Source organism: Lagopus muta, chromosome 6, assembly GCF_023343835.1.
Source record: "Lagopus muta isolate bLagMut1 chromosome 6, bLagMut1 primary, whole genome shotgun sequence".
Classification (NCBI taxonomy): Eukaryota; Metazoa; Chordata; class Aves; order Galliformes; family Phasianidae; genus Lagopus; species Lagopus muta.
Window position 1 is genome coordinate 15651556 of NC_064438.1, and position 19815 is coordinate 15671370.

General features: G+C 46.9%; 1 protein-coding gene across 8 annotated transcripts in view; it reads right to left on the bottom strand.

Annotated features, from left to right (window-relative positions):
- Positions 1 to 19652, bottom strand: part of CRACR2B (calcium release activated channel regulator 2B) — a 41544-nt gene extending 21892 nt beyond the window's left edge. For 2 of the 8 annotated variants that reach the window (XM_048948736.1, XM_048948735.1), the window contains exons 1-4: positions 13328 to 14126; positions 3776 to 4031; positions 2573 to 2684; positions 786 to 954 (exon numbers count right to left, since the gene is read on the bottom strand). In XM_048948736.1, coding sequence (XP_048804693.1) covers positions 786 to 954; positions 2573 to 2684; positions 3776 to 4031; positions 13328 to 13569 — 779 coding nt within the window. In that variant the 5' untranslated portion in view covers positions 13570 to 14126. Of the gene's footprint in view, positions 1 to 785; positions 955 to 2572; positions 2685 to 3775; positions 4032 to 4635; positions 5319 to 12323; positions 12345 to 13045; positions 13066 to 13327; positions 14127 to 14166; positions 15148 to 16294; positions 16413 to 19305 lie in introns of those variants that run through there. The other 6 variants (XM_048948738.1, XM_048948737.1, XM_048948741.1 and 3 more) reach the window with 6 other exon arrangements.
- Between the last annotated feature and the right edge of the window lie 163 nt (positions 19653 to 19815).

Genomic DNA, 19815 nt, shown 5'->3' on the forward strand with positions numbered 1-19815 from the left:
GAAGCCTGGAGAAAAGAAAAAAAAGAAAATACCACCACCACCAAAACCCCATTGCCACACAGACTGTTGGACCACCCCAGCTCCAACACATTTGCATCAGTAAGAAGCAACCACAGAAAATGCTTCACTTGGTAAGGCCCTAAAAAAAATCTACAGGCTACCAGCTGGATGACAGTGAGTCTGTAAGTTCTACTGAGGCCACAAGTGAGGGTATTGATACCAAATTCCAAAGCTCTGGTGAGCATCTGCTCATTTCAGCTTCTTACTGCTTTCAAGATCAGCTCAGTCCCCCGTAATCCCTTGAGCACACATCTTTCAGGCAGAATCTTAGAGTTAAGATTTTCCAAACATATGTGAACGCTCACAGGCCCTCTTGGAACAGACAGAACACACATCCTCCTTACCTTGTCTAACCCTCACATGCTTCTTTTCATCTGTCACATGCAGATGAGTTTCCACATCAATTGCTACATCTTACAGCTGTGGTATGAACTTAAAGTTTGGGAAACAATTTGTGAAAAGCATTGCACTGAAGGTAACTTATAACTGATGAGACAACCCAGACTTCATTACATTTGTTAACAACAAGCATACAAAAAAAAAAAAACCAAAAAGCAAAAAAACACCAGCAACAAAGAAAAAAACAACAAACCAAGGAAGAACTAAGCAGTACTTCAGGAGCAAGCAGCTCAGTTCACCTCCTGGATGTTTGCTGGTACTTTCAAGTTTTGGTACTGCAAGATCAAAACAAGGTAGAGGTAAGGCCACAAGACACCCCTACTTACTCTTCAAACACCTGGGCTGCTCCAAGCTGCTCCATCATGGAGCAGAATCGTTTCTCTTCATCGTCTGCTGGGTCCATGTCATCTGACCAACCTGACTCAAAGGTCTCCTCGTGACTGGAGTGATCTGTCCTTCCAGCCTCTTGACACAAGTCGATTCCTATTAACTTTCCTGAGGAAGGGAAGAAGGAGAAAAAAGTCAAACTGGATGTCACTGCTCTGTGAGAAGCTGCCTGCACTCTACTGTTGTACAATACAGCTCCTAGTCAGTAAAGAGCCTCAGTTCTGACGTGCTGAGTGATGTCAGCGTCCAGTCTGCAATGCTGGGACTGAAATTGGCTTCCAGCCTGACAACAAGCTGTAATGGCTCTGCTCACATCTGTGCTAAAATGACATACCACTCCCAGCCTTGGATCCTCTGCATGTGAAACGTGGCGTTTGGTCATTCCGCTCCTGTGGAGCCATGCTATGAGGATTCAGTTGCCAACGATGCCACAAACCCCCTCTAAGATTGCAAGCCAGGCACTGAACAGCTTCACGCCTCAGTTTCTCAGTTCACAAAAAAGTATCAGGGAGATCATTACCCTTCTCTTCCCTTCCAGGATGCTACATCCGCTCTGATTTACATGCTACAGGACAGACTGCCTCTTGCTGGGACTGTGGGGCATCTGAACAAAACAAACTTATCCTCTGAACAGCCCTCCAGCCCCATCCCACAGACGTACCAGTTCCAGCTTCCCAAATTCTGTTTCATGCCACAACAGTAACGCCATGAGAATTCCTGCTATGCAAGGCATGTGACGGATACTGTTGTTAGGAACAAATTCTTAAAAGAAACAAATCAAGGAATTCTGCCCAAAGCTCAGGCCCCATCCTGTACACTGAGGTCAGACCTTCACCAGCAGCCACCTTCCCATTCGTGCATACCTCTGGAACCAAGCAGAAGTGACATCCCAGCCACAGGGCCAGCAACCAGAAATATTCAGAGCTGCTCTAAGAGGAAAATATTCAAAATCTGTGTACCTCACGTCACTCAATTCTACTGTTTCTTGCCTCTAAATGTCTTCCTTTCCATTAACTACATGCAAGACTGTAAAAAATGCTAAGGTTTTAATGCAAGCTTCTTTTTTCTTCCTGTCATCCTTTCACGCTCAGACAGTGTCCAACACAAGGCAGTTTACCTCACTGCTCCTCTTCCTCCCAGGTGATTACAATCCCCCTGCATCCTTGGCATCTGCTAGAAACCTGCCCACTCCAATTCAGCATAAAACATGAGATTTCTCTCCATACTGGAAGTAATATGGATGGATGCAGAACAGCTTCATTTCAGCTCTTAAAATGTGTGCTATAAAAAACCTTCAGTGTGGTCAGGCAGGACTAACTCCAGCTTAAAACCTTGAGCAGTTAATTAAGGAAATGGGCTTAGATGGGGCACTTGGGATGTCTACTTTAAATAAAGAGTCATTATCTCTTATAATCTGCCTCCTGCAGCTCGGAAAATTGGGGTAGAGAATGATGCTAAGATTGTTTTGACACTCTGGAAGGATGTTAGATTGCTTTAAATTGAACATTTAAAATTGCTGCTCTTTTTGTCAGCTGTGGAGAAGCCTCCTGTAACCTGTCAGGGGCCATGCAACGAGCCCTCTCAAGCAGCAGAGCTGACAGCAGCACAGTTCCCAGCTTGAGCTCCTTCTCTTCATCTCCCCCCTGTGCACTCTGACAAGACGACGTAGTATGTGCAATCTCCAATAAAAGAGTTTGTCCTTCCTCTACCTCTGTACAGTCCTTACCTAGTCCCATGCTGAACTCCACAGGTGTCAGGTAACCATTATTATTCTGTTCCAAGCTGTCAAAAACAGTCTCCAGCTGCTCAAGGGTTAGGGGGAGCTCACTCTGAAGCCTCTGCAGACAAAAAAGAATGAACATGATGAAAGCATGACTCAAAGCCTTTCCTGTGACTGCTGCCTCGGCTGTTTCCAGCCTTGGCCTGTCGTGCTGTGCCCTTTCAGCACTGCCTCTTGGTTAGGATGAGACAGTATGACAGTACACTCTGTTTGAGCACACTGATAAGGTTTTCAGTTAACAAATGATTCAACCAGGAATGCAGAGAGAGAACTTCTGTCTGTCTGCTAGGACTGCATTGTTATTCCACTACAGTTAAGGAACAGAGATTTGCCTTTGGATTACGTGTGTGGAGCACCTGGTGTAAAAGTTTTCCCAAAGAAATTTCCAAATAACTCTAAGTACAGGAAAAAAACCCATCACTGTCCATTAAAAACATAGATTTAGATAAAGCTTAATAAATATTTATTAACATAGGTATACAAACTTAGGCATCACAAAACAAAGTGAGTCAGCAACTAAGCCAGCACTTGTTTACTCAGCAAGACCTGCCAAATATTAACTACAGATGGAGAAAGAGATGGGAAAGGAGGAAAACACTGCACATGTAATCTTCCTGATAAACCACTAAAGCAAAAAGAACAGTGAAAGAGATTCTGTTAACAAACAAAAATTAAAAAAAAAAAAAAAACACACATTGTGCCAATGCAAAGTCATAGTTCAGGTCTAACATACTTTTTTTGAGACAAGACCTCAGCTATGACCGAGACAAAACAAAGTTACGCAGCCTTTTTGTGAAGACTGAGACTTCTTGTTCCTGTTTATAGTTGTGTTATTTTGTTTTTAAAATAAACAAAAGATTTTGCTCCCCCAGATTTCCCATCCATTGCATGCTTAACGTTTGTACAAACTGTTGCTTTTTATCTATTTATTTATTTATTATTATTTTCCTTAAAAATTTGGATTTGCAGTCCCACTTGTCCCAGGGACTCCCAAGAGGCCCAAGGCCCTTCCTGGATCAGCTGGTTGAGCAGAGCCCAGCTCCCTGAAATCTGAACGAGACAGGTGTGTGTGCATCCACCTTGCCAAAGGTAAGACGTGCCACATTCTCCTCTTTCCTGCCACTCGTGAATTCACAGCTCCTCTCTCACCTGCATGTCCAACTTGGTGATAAAGCCCTTCTCATCCTTGTCACAGAGCTGGAAGAGTTCCCTCGCCTTTTCAAGCATCTCCACCTGCACGTCCTCCAGTTCGCTCATTTGGCTGGAAGGAGAAGCACCAGAAGCCACTTCATCTTCCTCGTCCCCCTCCTCTTCTGCTTCCCAGTGGACGCATCCCAGGAGAGATCTCCTCTGGTTCTCCATCTTTTCAATGTCCTTCGCCCCAGGGCAGGGGAAAATGGAAGAGCTGTGGGGCAGGAAAGAGAGAAACCACAGTCAAACACGACCCTCTGCTTCTGACCCACGCACCATCTGGTTACACACCATGCTGGTCTGAAAGACCCAGACGTGTACCACAATTGCAGGCCAGGACAGAGGCAGTAATGAGCAGCGAGGAGGATCTGTGCCTGAGATGGAGGAAAGAGGAACAGGAATGCCTCTCTCAGCCCTCTCCTGCCCAGACCTACAGCTGACCATCCACTTCTGATGTTTTCCCGCGAACACTTCCCAAATACTAATTCCATCCTATTTCATGTTATTACAGCACATGCACAAAAAAGGTCAGAACATTCCTACACTGGGATATAAGATGGGAAAAAAAACTAATAAGCTGGGCACTCCTGCCCCTTTTGCCTCTGCTTTGAGAGTTCAAAAGCTGCCAAGCAGAATTTTAATCTGAAACGTTCACATTTGTAGGAAGGAAACCACACAATTACAGAGACATTTCAGATGCCAAAGAAAATAATTCCCATTATTTACAAGTACCCAACACAAAAGGGCTAAGCACCCCTCTAATAAGCACAGTCCTGGGGCTGTAAAGATGCACACAGCACATCCCCACGCCAACCCACCTTCCGACTTACTGCTCCCACTTAACGCGCTCCAGACAGCTTTTCTTCAGCACCAGCGCCACATTTCTAAGCCTTGCTGCGCTGCTTTGAGCTTCTCCTCTTGCAGATCCCTGCTCTGCATTGCAGGGCAGAAGTGAGCTGTGCAAGCAGGCTGCGAGCAGATTTAAACACAGCACTAGCCAAGAGAGCTTGGCTCCTTTTGTTTTTGAAATCACCAAGAAATTAAAAGCCATGTGCAGATGCCATGATAACAAGCAACTTAATTCTGTTTGTACTCTTAATACGCTGGGATGATAAAGAACACGACGGCCTGGAAGAATGTCACATGCAAGACCTGCATGAAACTAATACAAAAGGAGAAGGTGATTATGTGCCGTGCTATGTGACTCCATTCATTACTGCTGGTCCGTGAGCCAGAGGGTTGTTCTGCTTCAAAGAACGAGCAGAATGCTTCACTCCCCCTTTCAAATGGGTAATTCTGCACGGCATCCGTTTAGTGTCACTTGAAAACATATTTGTTTGAAACTCTGCAGATTTCCTGTAAGTTGGTGCTATTATATGTTTCTAGTCAAGCAGTCACCCCTAGAAAGCAACAGACACAGAGTTGGGCCCATGCTTTGGGGAATACTGTAAGGGAAAGAGGGAAGAAAGAGGTGGTGAGGTGGTGGTGGATAGAGGTCTTTCACTCTTTCTTCAAATAAACCCTTCTGTTTAAGCTTCCTTGTATTACTGGGCCAACAGAACAAAAGGTGGAGGCTAAAGCCTGATTCTACTCACTTAGTGGGCAGCCATATTGCTGCCAATGGCAAATCTGTACATGTTAGAAGTCAGAAAGAAACAGAAAGAACCTCAGCTTCCTCCTCATACTCAAGTAAAAGTTACAGAATCACAAGGTTGGAAACGACCTGCAAGATCATCTAGTCCAACCAAAGTTGTAAAGTTAGACCTGAAAGAAAATAAAAAAAGAGCTCCAAATATCTTTATCTTTTATTACAGGTGATGATGGTGAGTCAGACAGCCCCACCAGTGAACTGTATTTATTGGCTGTCACACGTCGCCTTGCTGAACCCTTCTGACAGACCCATTTCTTCCACAAGTGCACTCAAAGCAAGAGCTGTGATAAGAATGAGGACAAAAAGAAAAAAAAGGAACAGAAAGTGAAAAAGCACAAAAAAGAGATACATTTTCTAAAACTTCCCTCTAGATATGTAAGAGGGGCTGATGTGTCTCAGAAGTAAAGATCTTACTTCTTTGCTACGAGCTTCATCAACTTGTAATTCAAAGGCCAGAGCAACCCACACAGATGATGACTCTCATCTCTGCTGCAGCAAACAACAGGTTGTACAAGGAGGATGTTCTGTCCTCCTCAGAATCATCTGCAAGCTGAAATTGGAAACATGATATCCCTACTTCTAGCACCTCCCCACTTTATCAAAAGCCCAACCGAATTGTAGCTCCCGAGCATTAGCAATGGTAAAATCCTCTTCATTAGAAGAGCTGGGAGCCTGACATGGACAAGAGTCTGAAAGGATTTGACTCACTCTTGTAAGAGACCAACCCCATTAATTCAACATTCAGAGCACAGAGTCTCCTGTTCAAGCTGCTTGGAGAGGCCGGAAACCAGATGTGGCTCTCAGTGGCGAGATGGCACTCGTAGAAGAACAAAGTTGCAAACATGAGACAGCCTCAGCAAGCAAAACACATGGCAGCTCTCTGATGGGCTCCTCCCCCAGGGTCTCCAGCTGTTCATCTCCATCCCCATGGATAGGGCATTGCACAGTAGAAATGCCGATGAGAGGTGTGAAGCAGATCTCATCTGACCTGCCCCAGTTACAGTTGCTGCAAACTGCTGGGAAGCAGCTCTATCAGCAAGATGCAGAGTATCACTGAAGGATAAAACTGAAGGAGACAGAAGAGACAGATAGGTACAGGCACCTAATGCTTTTGGTCAGCCAAACCTGCCATGTTCCACAGAAAGAAGTAATCAAGTCACCTCCCAGTGGCAAAGACCTGTCAGAACTCATTTCTCCAGGTCCCATCTGGCAGGCAAGACAGCCAATGAGACAATACCAGTTAGGCATTTCCACACACCTTAGGATCAGGGTAGTGTCTATCTTTTAGGCTATTAATCCCCATCACCACAACATCTGCATTGGGTCACAAGAAAGCCCATCCAGCCCAGACTAACAACTCTTTTCCAGGGTCTGGGAGATCTACTAAAAGATGGAAGTGTTTGAGACCCAAAAGCACCAACGAGCTCCAATTGCAGGGAACCACCTCCGCACATCACATTCTACAGCCCACTCTTCCATCACAGTCAGCTCTGGTACTGCACAGTCCAGATCTGAGCAGATATCAAGTGTGCAAAAAACCTGATATAGAGCTCAAGAGAGAAAAGACAGTCCTTAGGATCTGTGGATTACAACAGCTACCACCCGTCACGGTGTGTGCTGGGGCCCAGCATGCAGAAATTCATTTGCACCTAGAAGACAACCTTCCTGGTGTGCAGAGCCTGCAAAGCAAACAGATCATCTTGGACAAAGCACAGGAGGAACTTGAATGCCAGTAAGGATAAGAAACACCAGGTGCTTTCTACACAGAGGTAACTCAGACCAGTTTTATGTGCATATTTTAACCTCTCTAGGCATAAACTGTAGTTTGTCTTGTGCAAAGTGGGGCCAGAAAATCAGCTGGATCTGCCAGGCAAGACCTTCAGCTGGGAAATTGCAAGATGAATCTTAATCCTGACTCAATGTGCTATACAGCCCTGGGCAAGGCATGTCACCTGCCCATGCTGGCACTGTCAACCCTCCAATTTGAATCCAATTCTTGTAACAGCTGGCTCTTTATTTTAAAATTCTATTCCTGGAGACTGATAATTACTTGTGAAACTCAAATGTCAGAACAGTTTCAAAGCCTCGTAGCATAAAAAAAGAAACACCTGAACACAGAACTTGAAGGGTGTGCAAGTTTCAGCAAACAGAAGAATGAACACAAGGTGCAATTCCTGGAAAGTGGAAATACTGTTTTCAAGATAGTGTTACAAGGTCATGGTTTCCAATTTATTCTCTCTGAATTCTTATTAGTGTAGCAGCAGAGCTAAAAAGGTAAAGAAAAGTCATGACTCAAACACCACCAACAACCAAGCCCTTATCTGTGACCGCGAGCACCGTGTGCACATGACAACTTTGGGGTTTTTCTCAACTTGATGAGGAAAGGAAAGTGGGAAGCACGGCCAAACTCTGCACAGCTGGTCCTCAGGTGACCTCAGTCACAGGCAGGGCACTGTACAGACACTGAACACACAGCATTCCTAGCAGTCCTGCCAGACTGCAGCACAATGAACCTACAGTGAACAAAGGAAAAACTAAGGACGACTGGCTAAGTGGCTTACCAGGATTCTGGTGCAAGGCCAATGCTTGGGGTCTGTAGAGCTATAAAGGAAAGCAGGTTTTTGTGTTCCTGTGCTGCTGCATACTTGGTGACGCTGTGGTAGTAGGGATTCGTGAAGAAGATTCCTTCTGGGCATATAGTAGGTGTCCAAGGGGCACCACCAAACAGAAAACAAAGCGGTCAGATCATCACTGGAAATTTCCCAGAGGAGATCCTGCACATCTCTGCCTAAGGCAACATTATTAGAAACATAAAAACCCCACCCTGGTACAAAAGCTGAACACATAAGCTGGTTGCTGAAACAGATCGGAAGGACACACACCCATGAGAAAGAGTTACATAGCACTGAAGGGAGCCACAGAAATGACAGAAAAATGTTTTTAGGGGGCAGTGAGGTGCCACAGGCTTGGCCACATGCTCTCCAAGCTGCTTTGCAGGATCAGTCCCAGCCAAGGAGACCATGCAGCAGCAAATACAGGCTGATACAAAAGCACTTAAGGAATTCAGAGGTGTCCTTCAGCTGATTGCACTTTTGATGCATACACCAGATGAGGCAGACTTGCTCCCACATCCCAGAGGATGTTACACAAAGAGAGGAGAAGAAGGGCCATGGTGAGGCAGCAGAAGCCTGCTGCTCCAGCCCACAGCAGATACAGAGCAGGAGCACACCCAGATCACAAAATCATAGTCACCAAGGCTGAAAAGACCTCTAAGATCACCAAGTCCAACCATCGACCCACCCCCACTATGCCCACTGATGACGTCCCTCAGTGCCACATCCACACGGTTCCTGCTCATCTCCAGGGACAGCGACTCCACCAGCCCCTGGGCAGCCAGCACCACCGCATCACTGCTCTTTTGGAGAAGAGATAATATCCAACCTGAACCTCCCCTGGTGCAACTTAGAGCCATTACCTCTTGTCCTAAAGATACCGAAGCACAAAGTGTTTGCTCGCTCATGGACTGGAAGCATTAGTCAGGAGCAGCTGCGTAACAAGGAGGATTTAAAAGAAAAGGGCAGCAAAAGCTTATGGGCTCTTATATCTCTCTGAATCAAACATCTGCCAGTTGCTGTTTACTCTATCTTCCCTTCTCTCCTGCTCTTTTGAAAGCCAGTAAGGCTTTCAAAAACAGTAAAAAAGAAAAAAAAGAAAAGAAAAAAAGCACTGTAAAAACAGTGCTTCTTGTAGGACAGACACTTCTATAGATGAGTGGGCTCTCGGATTTTATAGCACTGTGAGATTCAGTGATCTCACATATTGACTATGACCATCATTACTTACATATACTTATAACACATACCCTCATTACACGCAAAAAGCACGTATTTGGACTGCATTACAGCCAGACAAGCCTCTCTGATTACGTGAATGTAAAGGAGAAACGAGCCTTGCCAGAGAACACTGATCTCCATGTCAAACATGCTTCCATGCAGGCTAAATTTCCAAGAGTTGCTCCAAGACACTGCACATTCATTTGCTGGAAATTGTTGTAAAAAGCTCTGCCACGGCTTTCCCTGAGAAGGCTGGGAGAAAGCAGGAAGAAAAGTTCCCTCTCAGCATACTTTGTATAAAATTAATTTTAATCTTTCCCTTCTTGTAGGAAATTCGCTTCCATTGTTTGGGATCTGTTTGGGTGGTTGTTGGGTTCTCCCTTCCCAAAAGGAATGGCAGGAAAAGAAATACATTGAAAAATTAGAAAAACATCAATTGTTTTATAAGGTTTTTTTTTTTCTTTAAAAGTTAAGAGAACCCATACACACCCTGGGCTGTGAGCCTGCAATCAGGTGTAATATCTGGTACACACTCTCTCTCTCTTTTAATTGCCTCCACTTGATTGTACGCCTTTAAGGAAATAGGAACGAATCCAGGAACCTTTGTGTTGTTTATTCAGTGGGAGATTAGCCCAGTTTGATAGCTTAGAGCTAACCCACACTGCACTATCGACAGATGACTTCATTATGGGACATGCCACCAAGATAAAGAGGTATATCCCAGAACCATGGACTACTGGAATGGGCTCTGTCATGCTGAGCAGCGTGTTCAAGGACATATTCTGCTGCTTTGCACCATTTCCCTCAAAGAGCAGAGAGAAATTCTTCTTTATGACTTACCATACCAACTTGCTGAACTTTGTCAAAAAAATCATGCCACAAAGAAACGCACTGCACGAAGACCCTACGCCCCTATCTGCACAGAGAAGCTGGCACCAGTTCTCTATTTCCAGCCGTGAGTGCCATGAACTTCTCAAAGCTGCACTCACCACTGCTTTCTGAGCTTCACAATTCAACAGCACAACGGAAAGCAGCGACACACACCAAAAACTATCAGATCAACCCCTCTGCAATAGACAGGTATCCTCACCATCCCCAGACAAGATCATCTCCCCCAGAAAGTGCCACAAAGGCTGTGTCTCTGTAGCACCCACACACCATTCCTCAGCTAGCACAAACCAAGGACACTTCACAGCTGTCCCACTGGCAGCGTCACAGTGCTGGCACTGCAAACACGGAGGGTGTGTGTTTGCTCTGGAACTGCTCCTGTTAATTGGGGTTTTGGCTTTGTTGGCTTGTTTGTCTTGGGGAGCGGGAGAGAAAGCATCAGTTTTTCCTCTAACAATATTTGGGCCCTGAGTTAATTCCCAGCAATTAAAACCAAAATCCGAACCACATTTTTTCCATAAACATCTAATGGTCTAGGATGTGTCAATGTAGCTAGCACGCAGCAGATTTTCCACAAAATAAAGTAAAGCCTGCAGTAAGATATGACAAATAGCAACAGCTAGTTTAGAAACAACTTATTTTTACAAATTCCTTCATTTGAAAAGTCTAACAAGTTTCCTTTTTTTTTTTTTTAATCTTTTTTTTTTAATGAAACAAAACAGAACAGGGCAACATCTCAAGCAGTGCAACACCAGGATTTATCTCATATACCACAAAGGCAGAGGAATGGAAAAACCCCACAGTATTATGCCCTTTGGCATCGAGAAGAACTCATTGTATTTCCAAAGACTGGAGATCATTCTGCACATCCACAAAGGACACAATTAGCTAGGAGAAAGTAAATATCATTCACTTAGTCAAGTAGAAAAGGCCCTGAGCAGTATCAGATTTCCTGCTGATGCCACTGCTGTTAATGTTCTACCACAAGTATGTGGTTGCTGGAGGACAGGAGCAATCCACTCAAGAACTGTAGTTGAGAAAGATGGGATTTTTTAATTGCAGAGAGATAATATAGCCTTTATTCACCAGCTGAGTCCTCGTAACAGTATTGCGAAACTGAAGGCACACACTGCTCTGAGTACAGCAATTAGTAGAGAGGTTCCATGTGTTTACATCAAGTATGCTCTCCACATGTGCTCTGCCCTATTGGTGATACCTACAGATACAGGATACAGGAAGAGAAGATATAGGAAAAATAGGTAAGAAGACAGAGGACTTGGCACTCAACATCAGACATGTTGGATTGCTTCCGATTTGAGCTGAAAACCAAGCAAGGAGAGCCCCATCAAAGCAGATCCCCTGACTCCTCCTCTACTCCCACGGCTGCTTGGCAGCCAGCAAGGCCCCACAGAAAAGAAGCTTCAGGCCTAAGGTGGCATTCAAAGCTCTGCAAATAATCTTTTCAGGAAATGACACAATTCCAGAGCAGCTCCTCAGCTTGTTGAACTGAACATCACCAGTGACTGCCTCAGAGCTGCCTCACCTGCCCCTTGAGCAAAGCAAAGCGTGTGCAGAGCAGGTTGTACCTGCAATAGCAACCAGAAGCCAGAGCGGTCCCACCAGATTCATGCCACCTGGCCATGCCAGGTGCAAAGAACAGAAGTGAGGAAAGAGCTACATCTTCATTGATCAAGATCCCTGATCCAGAAATTAATGGTGCACAAAGAACAACTGACAGCCTCGTGCAGTCCAGAGCTCCCAAATCACACATGGATGAAACACCAGACCACCCAGCCCACTTTTGAAATAGGAATTCTACTGCTGGATAGAGCACCCTCTCACACTGTGTACTGAGGAATTTTGAGAGCAATTTCTCCTCCACCTGAGCCAGCAAGATCTCTGGAGCACCTGAACAGCACTTATTTAGAGCTACAGCTGCAGGGGTATGCATGAAGTTAAGCCTTTTTTCCTCATCTCCAGCGTCTCTTGAGAACTGGACAAGAATGATCTCACCACTGTGATTGCTTCTGGCTTGCAAGCTGGCAACAGGACAGTGAGAGAAGTTTCACCTCACTACAGTGAATCTTCAAGATGCCGTAAGGGATTAAAAAAAATATATAAAAAGCAAGATTACTCAGCAGGAATGAGCAGGGAGAAGGTTTCTAGACAGCAATTCCCCAGAGAAGCCTCTCTGCAGCTGCTGCTCCATCGGTTTCACCCACGAGCAACGTATGGGAGCCACGGACAGTCTGACCTTTCTGCAAATGTATTCAAACAAACACAGCTGAGGCAGCTGGGTGAAGCCAATCATGAGAAGACAATTAACCCGATCTCTGCCTCACTGAAATGGCTGCAGTACCGCTGTACAGCACTCGGTTACCTGTCAGTGGGGATCCTCCCAGCTTAACAGCAGCAGGCAGCAGCACTTGAAGCAAACTCAGAAGCTGATGCTGTCTGAGAGGTGCTTATGCTCAGCTCTCTTTGTTTAGGTGCTCTGTCTGCTTGGGAAAAAAGCCCACAGCAGCAGCACTGACACGGGCTGCAGAAAATAGGGGGTAAGAGGAGAGCGTAGGTGAGGTGGTAGAAAACTTCCTAACAAATGTTTTTAGAGACAAATTCTGTTTTCACAAAGTATTTAGGAAAAAAGTCCTTAGTATTCAATCCAACCAGATGAGTACAGCTGTACTCAGAAAACACCACGATCACACATACTCTAAGAAGTACTTTTTCTCTCCTTACTCCTGACAATGCAATGCAGCCATAGCAGTGGTATTCTAAACCCACAGCTCCAAAACCAACTGGTCACCAGCATAGGTTAAACAACCTGCAGAACTACATCAAAATGAGAGCACATACCTTCAGTTCAACACTTGCAAAGACACTGGGTAACCCAACCTGAAAAATTCACCACCTGTTAATCAAGCATCTCCAACTCCTCAAAGCCGATCCCTGCATTCTCCCTCTGCCACAGGAAGGCAGGAAACCAGAACAAAAAGTTCTTAGGCAGAAACTCTGCTGAGACTCAGCAGCTGTGACCTCCTCCAGCCTTCCTTCCCTCAATTCCTCCTCCAAGAGTGACTTTCCATTCCCTACCAAGTTCCATAACCCCATGTTTTCTCTGTGGCTGTCCCCAAGTACCTCCAGGAGCAGGATGGTTTTGCTTCCTTTCCCTGAAGCCAGCAGTAGTCCACACCAAAAAGCAAAGGAAGAAATAACACTGCCACTGTACACAGAGTATCTGAGCAGGTCCTGGCAGGAGGTGTGGTTTGCAGAGCTCCCACTGCATCCCGTCCCCTTTCCAATGCAGGCTGGCTAGCAGCAGTCAGTGCAGAAAAGGCACAAGGAATGCTGCCATTACATCCCCAGGGTAAATTCCTCATAATCCTGCCTCATGCACAGCTGTGAAGGGGAAGGGCTTGTTCCTAAGTTGCCTTAGGCAAGAGGGGAAGAAATGGGAAGGAAGCAACAATCTCTCATCTGTGCTGTAAGGTCACATCAGCACAGCTGGAGCTCCGCGAGGCAGGCATGCAGCTTGCTGTCCACCCCACTTCAACAAGAGCAGGGCTGGAAACTGTCCCTGTGAGTCCTACCTCAAACCTGATGCCACGGACTTATTACTGCACTGCTTGTCTCACAGAGAGAAGCAAGAAAGCACAGGGAAAAGGAGAGGTAAACCAGGATCCTCCAGCTGGCATCTGGGAAGCAGAGACTTCATCAGGCTGCAAACAGCAAAGAGAGCAGCTCCCAGGAGCAAGATATGAAAGATCTGCAAGAGGCAAAGGTTAAGATGGGACATTCCTCACAGTCTTCTTCCACTAGAGAAGGGCAGCAAGAATGACCACGCACTCTTCCGGGCAGGCTCTGGCTGCGTAGTCAAAGCAAATAAAAATCAGACCAAGTGCGTTACCTGCCTCTGAGCAGGGGAATGTACTCACCATTCTGTTTATCTGTTTGCTGCAGAGATGCTTAACACTGACCTGTGGTCTCAGCCTGCACACCTCGTATCAGCTGGGATGCTGCTAAGCAGCACAGAGAAGGAAAAGAGCTGCCCTTCTGTGCCTCACAGCCTGCCCTGCCTCTCATCTCCTCCTGCAGGCCCTTATAAAGCTTCTCCAAGTACTGACCGCAGCAACGAGCTCATTGAACAAACAAATAAGGTGTTTTGGAGCCACTTCAATGAATCTTTAGCACTATGCAGGTAAAGGTCAAGGAAAGCAAAAACTTATGGTTCCCATAGAAATGCTAATCCAACCATACTGTGTATCCTTTGTATTTAACGGTACACAGCTGAAAAGAAAAAGCCTTCATCCTCTGATGCCAGGAAGGTTTTGATTTAGCAAAGACACTCCACTACCACCCCCCCACTCCTTTATTTTTCAGAGAAGTGGATTTACAGATCAAATTGGATTAGAACAATCTTAGCATCATTACAGCCTCCCTAATACTTCAGGAAGCAGTGAGGGCTCTCAAGCATGATTACAGACTGAATGCCGTGTGCCCAACCTGAACAGAGGAGAGGGACCCAGGCGTCAGAATGGGGTGAGTCACCAAACCACAGTCTGCCCTGATCCTGTGCTTGGGTGCAGCAGAGATATGGCAAGGAGAGAGGACAACCAACAAATCCCTACACATCCAAAAATAATGCTTTTTATGGACTTTGAACTTTGAAAATAGTTACATGTACAGAGCTATTTCATTATAAATGTATCTTTTTTGAATAATTAATGTACCAGAGTGGTTTATCTTTTTAACATTTTCTAGATGCCTGGAAAGTGCCAAGAGATCATGCACTGTCAAAATCAAGTCCATAAAAAGGGGATAATCAGTCCACTGCTACCTGCTTCTTTGATATCCCTTTGAAGGATATCAATTTAAATACCTCCTGCCTAGGATCCCAGCTGACAAGTTTGCAAACAGGAGAGGAGCAACTTCACCACAGGAAGGTGGAGGAAAAGGAAAAACAAAATGAAGAGAAATGTGACATGTGCACATATAGATTTTTTTTCATTTGAATATATGCACTGCACACTTTTTTCCATACTAATATCACTCAGTGAATCTTTTGAGCCAGTGCTGTATTCCGCTGTATTCTGTTAGAGCAGTTCTCTCCCTGCTGCAGAAGCAGAGTTTGCTGAATGCAGTTTCTCTTCCTGTGTGCAGATGACATGGGAAGAGAACAGTACGTACAACTCAACTGGATTAGTGGTATGCATTCAAAACTGTGCCTGAAGTGCAGGAAACTGCTGAGAGTAAGACTGTGCAAGTACAGAAAGACAGGGTTGCTTACTTCCTTACCTGGGGGTCTATTCTTCAATACCAAGGACCCATCGAGAAGAGTCAGACCCATAACGATTGCCATACATCATAAGGGGAAAGCAATACCCAACCTCAAGCTGGTGAGAACTCTTTATAGGATCACCATGAACGATGCACTGCCTCGTTAACCTCTCTCCAGCATAAATCTGTGTATTGCTGTGCGCTCTGACGAACCTCTGAAATCTTATCTTTATACTTTACATAAAACCTGCACCACTCTGCCCAGCATGAGTAACTACAAGTGGTGCTTTTGCATGCAGCAGCTTAGAACAAGCAGCCAGATTTGCATAGGAAGCAGAAGATATTTTGTGCCGTAGTTAAGGCATTAAACCAAAGGGTTTTGTGCATCTGTACTGGAGCAGAGGATTACTCCTCAGGTTTCAGGCTGGCAGAAACATTGCCAGCTCTTGTAAGAGGTAAAAAGGGTAAGGAGGAATGAAGGGAGCTCTCAAGCACAGAAGCAAAGTGTGAAATGGAAGAAACATGCATCTGCAGGGACATCTGCATTCTTTATCCCTCCAATAAATTTGAATTCCTTTCCAAGCTCCCATGATATCAGGCAGAAGGGCACAGCTCAGGACAACAGACCCTTTGACCTCCAAGAATTGGGGAACTGAAGAGAAGAACAAGCCCTTAGCCCTGCCAGACCTTCATGGCAGCTCAGAGGACACCAAGCTCTGCAGACCCATGGAGCTGCAGCACCTCCAACCCCAGCAGACAGACATGGGAGCTCCCAACTCCATGCCTTCTGCTTGTAGAGCAACCAGATGGCCACTCCTCCACACTCACCATCCCCTTGGGCACAAACACATGTACCTTCCCTCTGAGGCTCCAGTGTCAGGGCTTCATGTCTTGGAGAGGAGAGGTGAGGTCTGGTTGCTCCTCCAGGCTGCAAACTCAGCTGTGCCTGCCAAGGGGAACAAGGACTCGGTCACGCTGTGTCTTATCTCAGTGATGACGCCTACCTTCCTCCTTGGGCAAAGCTCAGCAGCTGCCCAGGAGAGCAGCTGGCCCAATGCCTGCTACCAGGTCTCAGCCTCAGGTGATTCACAGTGGAGAGGGATGGACAGCTCTGCTGGCCAACCCGTCCCACCTGAAAAACGGCATGGGTATTTGCATTTAGTCCATATGCCTGGGTTAAGTGCAAGTCACTCTGAGCAATATTTACACATCCCATTCCCTCACCTCAGCTCCTCCCAGCACAGCACACTACTCACTTTCTCTGAACACAGCCCTTGTAGCAGGTAAGGCTCAGCCCAGCTCAAGTCAGCTGAGAGTCAGACCATAGAGAAAGATCTACTGATGCCATTCTGACAGTACAGTCACCTTCAATTCCAATCCTCAGCAAAGGAAATTGTTTTCTTCATGTGGGAACAGTTGGGTAGCTGAAAGAACTGCTTTGACTTGAAGGTGGTCTGCTGAAGGCTACAGAATCATTAGATTGGAAAAGACCTCTAAGATCATCCAGTCCAACCTCCAGCCCAGCCCCATCATGCTGGCCATGTTCCTCAGTGCCACATCTCCACAGGTTCTGAACACCTACAGGACAGTGACTCTACCACCTGCCTAGACAGGCTGTCCCAATTCTCCCTTCCCAGGGGCTGGACAGTGTGCAGCTATAACAGGATTTCCGCCAGCTTTGTTTCCCTGCTTTCAGGGAAGCACAGTAGATAGCAAAGGCAGCGCCATGCAGTTGCAATCAGCTAGCACAGACTTCTGGAAGCTCCCTGTACATCCTTTCACTCAGCCTCACACACTTCTCTTAACTGCTTTACTACATCCTAAGCATGGGTCACTGACACTGCATAGTCTGTGTGACATATGTGGGCAGCTGGCATTTTTTTTTCTTATGCCACAGAGATACCAGTCATCTGATGCTACCATTGTTGGTTCTTTCCCTTAAATGTCTGTCTGATGATATGTAAACATGTAAGGCTGACAGACATGAGCACATGGGATGAGCAGAGCACAGTGTGCTTCATCTTGCAGCAGAACATTTAGTGACCCAACCTCAGCACTCCCCATGCAGCTGCAGAGGTCAGGTTTGCTTGGCAAAACTATAATTAGAGCCACACATAGGGAAATCCATCAAAAGTCAGCAAGAAAATTAAAGCTTTAGGATGCAGAAAGGGGAAAAGAGAAAGTGCTGGAAAAAATATTGAGAAAAGCAATGACAGCAACACTGTGCATCTCCCCTCGGAGCTGCTGGGCCATGCACTACCTTAGAGGGAGCACAGTGACAGAGGACAAAGCCTCACTGATTGCTTCAGTACTGCTCCTTGGATGCTTCAAAATGGGTCATTCTGGATTCCGATGTCTGAAGCAAAACAAGTGTTTTAAAACTTTAGTCCTTATGCAGACAGCAAGCAAAGGCACTGGCAAGAGCAGGAAAGACAATGCACAGCTCCGTGAAGAAAACAGAAGTACTACAGCTGAAACCTCTTATCACTGCCTCTAATGTCAAGCTGAGCTCGTGGGAGCAGGCAAAGAGGTGGGAGGATTCCACTCCAGCACAGCCACATCGAGTCAAAAATATTTAGGCAGGGAATAATACGTGAGCTGCATTATGGAAACCCATCCTGGTTTACTGCACATGGGGATCAATATCTGCAAAGCTCTCTGACCATGAAGAACGCTGTGCTGGGAGCTGTGTCCATTTGATTTATGTTACTTGTCTACTGAACCTCATCCCATCGGGTCACTCCTGAGGCAGCCAGGATTACAGCACTGCCTGCATGCTGCTGAAGACAACTGCATGTGGACTCCTCACCTGCAATAACATCACCAGATCAAGGCATGATACAGCCTCAATTCACAACACATATCAAATTAGGTTTGGGAGGAAAAAATCTTTTCATTTGCCAGATCAAACTGCCTGGAGAAAGGACAGCCAGGCTGATTCCCTATCAGACCTAGAACAGAGGGTTTCCATAGCTCTCAGCAGACAGATACGCTCATACGTATACAACTTTATGTGATACACAGAAACAGGCAGCTCTAGAAGATGAAAAGTAAGATAGGAATTGCTCCTGAAGCTGCTCAGAACAAGGCTAAAAGCCAGCAGCTCCTGTTACGCACAACATCCACCAGCTCCATCGGAACAACCAAGGATTCAGTGGGTCAGTTTTCAACTGGGAAACTGCACTTTGTTTACCCGGCTCCTTAGGCTGCTCCCGACACAGCCACGTCTCCGGCTGAGGGGGGCAACTGCCCGGCAGGAAGCGCTACAGGAAGGATCTGAGGTTCCGCACGAGTTCACCGAAGGGCATCCCACTCTCAAGGGACATTAAAGAAAACGGCTAGAGGAGCTTCGGCGTCTCTCCCAAAGAGGAGAGGCGGCACGGAGGCCCTCGGCGCCACCACGCACCGGATCTGGGCCAGAAGGCGCAGAGGATGCAGAGAGTTCCCTGAGCAGAGGATGCGCGGAGTCCAGCGCTGCGTGCCCCTGTCTGAGAGAGGCACCTGAGGCCACCTGGGAGCGCTCCCCACACACTGCCGGAGCCGCAGCTCACCCAGCAGAGCTGCTCGGAGGGAACGCGCGCCCATAGCCGTCTTTCAGCTGGCGGCAGCTAGAGAAGGGGGACGCTCTGAAGGAACGAGCGCGCTCAGACGGACAGCTCACAGCTGAGGGGCTCCGCACCCCGGCCTCACAAAATGGCGGGCGGGGGGCGGCCGCCCCGGCACCACACGTCGTCCCAGTACCACACACCCCCCGACACCGGGCAGGCTACAGGGCAGGCGTCGGCTCCGTCCGCACCGCGAAGCCCCCGCCCCGCACCGCCCCGCACAGCCCCGCTTACCCGTCCCGGCCGAGGAGGAGCAGAGCGGGCACCTGCTGCCGCTCCACAGGGCGACAGCGGAGCCGCGGGAACGCAGGAAACACTCGTCCCGCCGGACGGAGGGAGCTGCGCCCCGGCCCGGTGGCGACAGGTGGGGCTGGGGGCTGTGCTGCCCGCCGCCGCCAGGCCCCGAACGGAGTTAAAGGCGACGCCGGCACAGCCGGGCTGATTCGTGGCGGAGATAAAAACTTGCAGCGCAACGGCCGCTATTCGTAGCAGCTGAGTATGATCTGTTTCCTGAATGAGGAAATAGGCGGCAGGCCCGGTTCAGTTCCTCAAGCGACCGCCGCGGGTTGGAGGAAAACTTTCCCTTTTGAGCATGTGCATGGCATCCTTGCACAGCTCCACGCACCTGTCCTCACCCAGCCCGCTGCTAAGCTCCTCTCAGAAACCTCTGCAGAAATAGACGGGTTCTTATCTTTCACATCTAAGATCGGTCATGAAACCAATAAGGTTATAAAAGACCTCTAA